We start from the raw sequence: 6,008 nt of genomic DNA on the forward strand, positions 1-6,008 counted from the left end.
ACTTCATGGCAGCTCCTGCCACGAACAAACCGCGGCAGCTCTTGCCATGGTTTTATAGCGCTATTCAGTATTCAGTTATCAGTTTTGACGGTATATTCACAAATTAATAACCAGATTTCAATTGATCATGCGGAATTATATCTACTTCCCAGATAGCACAACTACGTCGGAACAACCATGACCGAACGTTGTTCGAACCACCGGCCCAATAATGGCGAACAACCATGTTCCAGCGAAGATTTGGCCGCTGGGCCAACGTCGGTCCTTTCGCTGTAATGCAACCGTGGCAAACGGTCGGGCCAGAGTAGGCGATACGTTGTAACACAATCGTGAAATATGGCCGGTCCAATGTGGGCGATACGTTGTAACACAATCGTGACATATGGCCGGGCCTACGTAGGCGACACGTTCTAATACAATCGTGGCATATGGTCGGGCCAAGTTAGGCGATGTGTTGTACAGACAGGGTATGGATCTATACTACATAGAAATTTCCCACTAATCTAACATTATTTATATAATAAAATACAAAAGATAACAAAATGTCTTTATTTTACAAATATGTATACATGTAATAAAATTAATCGGAGTTCGTTGCCAGATCATCCAGAGCTGAAAAATATAAAAATTCTGTGTTAAATTGGAGTATTAGCAAATTACAGCACCAGAGTTCAAAGCCTAGTCTGAATGACTGCATCCCAACAAATTTTCAGAGTAAGAATCTTAAGCCAAGATTCTGCAGTCGCAAATGTGTGAGTGAAGCTTACATTGACAAGACGATAATAATTGAGAAATACAGAAATTCTTGATTCCGCAAGGGGGGCGTAGACAACGTTTTGAGGGGAATATTTGTTGGAGGGAATAATGATGATTTGAGATTTTATCTGACTAAAATGTCTTGAAATATTCCTTGTTGAAATTCATCTATCTTATTAGAAACATCATGCACCATGATTAGTCTATTTGTTTAATTGATTTACAATAAATTTAGTTGTAACTTCATCATTTGCTGTTGTGCTAGGGGGGGATGATAATTTAAAAAGTACTGTAAGGGAGCGATGATACAAATAAGTTCGAAAACCACTGTTCGCCATTATGCACCAAACTCTGGCAACATTGGATTGGCAATTTGGCACTTGACTCTAACTTGGCGATATCTCCTTAATAAATATTTTTCTATACTGTTCACTTTTGTATACAAAATCTACATTCAATTTCTTTACTGTCCACAGTTGTTTACAAAATCATTATTCAATTTGACAATCATAATGATAACAAGAGAGCTACGCACAAATATATGGACACGTTAGACCAGAGCGAATCAGTCCCTACCGGTACCTTTGACGCTACCGGTACCCTCAAAAAAGTTCTGAATTTCCAGTAGCAAGAATTTTGCAGAATCAAAACGTACAGCTAGTCATGACACTGACTAAAATCCGTGTTCCCATGGATAAAAAATAATACAGCAAAATTTTAGACGAAATATCAAATTTCATAGAATTCACGCAAAATTTTGAAATAAATAAAAGTAATAGCCTTCTAGCGAAAAAATTAATCTTTAACCACTGAAAATTTCAAAGCAATTGGTCCAGTATTCGAAGAGAAAAGCGATTTTTTAAAAATGGAGACGGAGACAAATAACAACAATAACAATAACAACAAAATTTTGAAACGATCGTTATGGCCACTAAACGTGTCTAAAAATGAATGGAGTGGCAACTGGCAAGTAAATTTTGTTTACTAGTCCGGTTTACTAGTTTAATATACCCAACTTATCTAAATTTTCTCGCCTGTTTTTATTTTATTATATCTCTGTTGTTGTTGTGTGTGTGTAACTTAATTTAATTCATGAACACGATAGGCATCTTTTTGGCAAAACCTTTTATTCTTTACGCTTTAATCTTAATTAAGGTTTTGTTTTCACTCCAGATTGTCAGATTCTGTTTAATCAATTTTTGTTCATTTCCTTTATGAATTATCTTAAGCTGATTTGCAGTCCAAATAATCTTGTACTTATAAAATAGAAGAGGGTAGAGCAGAGAAAGATGGTGGTACAATATGATAAACATATTACATACCTTTAATAGCAGAAACTAAGGGCGTCCCACTCACTGCTTCTTATCCATCGCGTCCTGCACAGTTGAAAGAGCGGGCGAGTAAATTTGTTATAACTGAGCTCATGATTCTCCAATCCAGTCTTTCTTGGAGCAACCTCCGAGACTTGACAAATATCCTATCTGGAATGAGTAAATAAGCACAAATATGAGAATACATTTTATGAAAAGGTTTCCATCCGTTGCAAAAGCTCTATGTTAATTATCGTGAGCATCTACTCTAAAATATACACATATGTGTTTTGTCCACATCGCATTCGTATAAAAGTGAACAATTTTAATATTGCAATCGGATCGTATTTAGACATTTAAATAATCTTCCTTGAACACGAAGCGAAAATATGGGGCATATTGTATTTCATACATAATTTCGAAGCCCTTCATGCAGTCAAAAACAAAACGACAAAAAATAAAAGGCACTCAATAAGATGAGACCCAGCAAAGGTATTTTCACCTATTTTACTTTCATGTTCTGTTTAGCTTTCGAATTAATTATGGAGTAATCTGCAATATTTTAACATTGTACTAAAACTAAACAAATATTCTGAATCTCAGAGATTTTTACATCGTGGTCTTCATACGATGGCATGTGTTACCGGTCAGCGAACTCTTTTAAATTAATTTTGCTTGCCCGCTGGGGTAAAAAGGTTGGGAACCACTGAATTAAACAGTTACGTACAACCACGTTACACCAACGCCCCGCAAACTTACAGTCGATTTTCATCAGAATGATTAAATAGAATATTCAGAATAGAATAAATTGATTTTCAATGTTTTCTCGTTGTGGGGTCGCAAGTATCTGTAGTCTGTGATTTTACAAAAATTGGGGTCGCGGAAAAAAAAGTTTGAGAACCACCGCCGTAAAGTGTCCGTAATCAGCCTATAAAAATATTCAACTTACGAGCCATTTTTTCATCCTTGAATGTATTCTGGATCAAAATGTAATCAGACAATGAATTGACAATGAATTTCATCAATTCCGGTATGTCCGAGTCCACACTATAATCAGTGGAAAGTTGCAGATGCCGTAGCTTGTAGCATAAGAATTTCTACCGCCTGTCCCAACAATTTTGCCATGGACTGGATTGGAGCATGGCTTGATCTCTGAAAATCAAGTTAGTGTTACCCAATGTATAGTACATGATTGTCTTCCAGATGATAAACGTGAACGAATGGCCTATACTAATTATCAGAATATAAATTTTTCAGTAATATTAATTACCGTATTTTCCGGCGAACAAGTCTACCCGGCGAATAAGACGAGGCCTGTTTTTAAGCCTGAAAAAATGGGTTTTTGCATATAATCGGTTAATAAGTCGGCGTAGTAAAATCGCATCAACCTCGGGAATCTTAAATTACCATGCAATGCCTTTCGATATATCTAGTTATTGTGCAATATTTTATGGCACAGATATGCAAGGAGCTACTATCAAACTATAAAACAAAAATACCTGTTTTGGGCATTGTCCGCATTGAAACATTGAGATGCTTGAAATGACACAGTGTATGATTGCGTGAAAGAGGGAATTGAAGCAGGTGAATTTTCCAGTCCATTGTCATGGGGCCTATTATGAAAATGGTATATATTATTAAACTTACAATGGTAATACTGACACTTGACAGAATATCTAATCAGTAATAATTATTTAGAATGATCGGACAAAAATGGATATTACACAAAATATGTCCAAATATTTGTAAAGGATGTGTCGAATAATACTTCATGCTTTTAGAGTCGCTGGGCATTGCACAGTTGCATGCACATTTGGCAGTCATTGTACAGAGATGGGCTTCGCCCAGTCGCCCGAATCTTTTTTGCTAGTGGTCTACTTTCCAATTCACTTTAAAATATAATAACACTTAATTAAGGTTGGTTGGGTAAGCTTACATAGCATAGGCCTATACACTGAAAATAAATCATATTAATATATACCCAATATAATTCTATTGAATTTTGAAACAAAATAGATATTATTCAGAAATCAGTAATTTATTTCTCAACAAAGCTGAAAAATATGAACTAGAGCAGGGTTGAACAAAGTTCTCGGACCGCGTGCAAAAATTTTGCGCACCTAGACTGGCGAGCCATGTCGCATCTCGCATGTGTGGCGTAAAAAGTTATACTTCAGAAACAAAATTTTATTTAAAGTGTTATAAAAACAAAAAGGGAAAACAATAATCCTTGAGCTATTCTTTACCCAAAAACACCAAACTTTAGTTTCAGTTTGATTGTGGCAATTGTTAAAACATATTTTAGATTTCAGCCAATTGAGATCTGTATTTAGATTTGTTGAAATTCATCAGAAAGAAGGTTCACAAATGTGCAACTATTCAGATTATTGGATTAAATCGTCCAACGGGTTGGATTTGGGCTGCGGAAATGTTTGCACTCAGACAAATAAAGTAAATATAAAAAATCATATCTAGGGATGAAGGACCAATACCGGTACCGTACCGGTACTCGATAACAAATACTGGTAAATAAGAGATGGCAACCTCAGAAAGTTTAACAAAAAATGCCAAAAGACCAAGTACGGTAACGTAGTCTACCTCATCTCGTTCTGCAGTTCTGTCGTTACCGGTAACTACGGTGTCCGGGGATAAATATGTAACTTTTACCGGTAGACTACTCGATAACGAATACTGGTAAATGAGAGATGGCAGCCTAAGAAAGTTAAACAAAAAAATGCCAAAAGACCAAGTACGGTACCGTACCTCATCTCGTTCTGTAGTTACCGGTACCGGTACGGTACCGGTACCGTGTCCAGGGATAAATACAGAAATATGTACCGTAACTTTTACCGGTAAGGTACCGGTACCGTATCACCCTTATGAACCGTGATCTGACAACGCACTTAGGGTACTGTACCGGTACCATGAGATTAACTCACACGGTTACAACTATCTCTACTTTCGCCATTCATACTATGATAGCATTAAAAGTTCAATTTCACTGTCCCACCCACGGCAAAAACCTCGCAACAGTATATCTATTACGAAATACGAGTACCGCCAAAATGAATAGCGACCTCATGTGCTATATTCGAATCGCGCGCCCATTTCCTCGCGTGATGGCGTGTTTCGTTGAATGCCAATCATGGCCTTACCATGGTAAATGGTTGTAAAACCGCGTACAACGGTTGCCGGCGGATTATAACGTTGGCCCAACGTAGTTGTGCTATCTGGGTTAAACCAAGGCTTACCATGCGTCCCGGTTTAGCCGGGACAGTCCCGGTTTTGACGAGCTGTCCCGACGTCCCGCCCGGTAGCCTTAAATGTCCCGGTTATGCAGCATAGCAGTCATTAAAACATTTATATATATATATATATATACAAAGTTCTTTTATTTAACGGAAGCATCCAATTTATTTCTGATTCACTAGTTAACAAAGGGAGAACTACTGTGTTGTTGTGTCATATGTATTATATGTTCATTGCAATAATTTGAAACCCAACGTAATCTGCACTGCCGATATCAAAATTATCAAAAAGCCAAATGGGATTGTAGAAAGACGAGTGGCCATAATGTTTCCTTAAAACTTAAACCGAGCATTTATGGGACTGTTATAGGATGTGCGCTCATTTACTTTAAAACTTAGTTCATCATCATTCCGCGGATTTGCCCGTTTGAGTAGAAAGTCTTGTTGTCAAATTGTATAAATTCACACTGTTCAAGTAACAGAGCAGAAATCATTTAGACATTATGAGTACAACTATTGCAGTATGGCAACGCAGGTGTATCTCTTATGTCGATTATTGAAATGTTCGAATAATTGAAAAGTTATTCTAACTCTCAAAGATATTTTGCTTTTATACAAAATGTTTTGCGACCCCGCGTACGAAATAAATTATAGCTAGTTTTGAAGCCCGGTATCTACTCGCAAAGATACGAAA

The 6,008-nt window shown here is 36.9% G+C and overlaps 1 protein-coding gene across 3 annotated transcripts; it reads right to left on the minus strand.

The window, feature by feature from the left end:
• Positions 1–232: 232 nt before the first annotated feature.
• On the minus strand, positions 233–5,105 carry LOC120331038 (uncharacterized). 3 transcript variants are annotated; one of them, XR_013474287.1, is made up of 5 exons: positions 3,791–4,024; positions 3,566–3,679; positions 3,016–3,218; positions 2,079–2,237; positions 233–612 (listed from the first exon to the last, which is right to left on the minus strand). XR_013474287.1 is itself a non-coding variant. In XM_078109904.1 (5 exons), the coding sequence occupies exons 1-3, from the start codon at positions 5,032–5,034 to the stop codon at positions 3,164–3,166; spliced, it is 198 nt and encodes a 65-aa protein (XP_077966030.1). In that variant the 5' UTR covers positions 5,035–5,105; the 3' UTR covers positions 233–612; positions 2,079–2,237; positions 3,016–3,163. The 3 variants fall into 3 exon arrangements, 2 of the variants coding, with proteins under 2 accessions (XP_077966030.1, XP_077966029.1); XM_078109904.1 differs by lacking the exon at positions 3,791–4,024 and adding an exon at positions 5,006–5,105; XM_078109903.1 differs by lacking the exon at positions 3,016–3,218.
• Positions 5,106–6,008: the final 903 nt, after the last annotated feature.

Source organism: Styela clava, chromosome 2 (assembly GCF_964204865.1).
Source record: "Styela clava chromosome 2, kaStyClav1.hap1.2, whole genome shotgun sequence".
NCBI lineage: Eukaryota > Metazoa > Chordata > Ascidiacea > Stolidobranchia > Styelidae > Styela > Styela clava.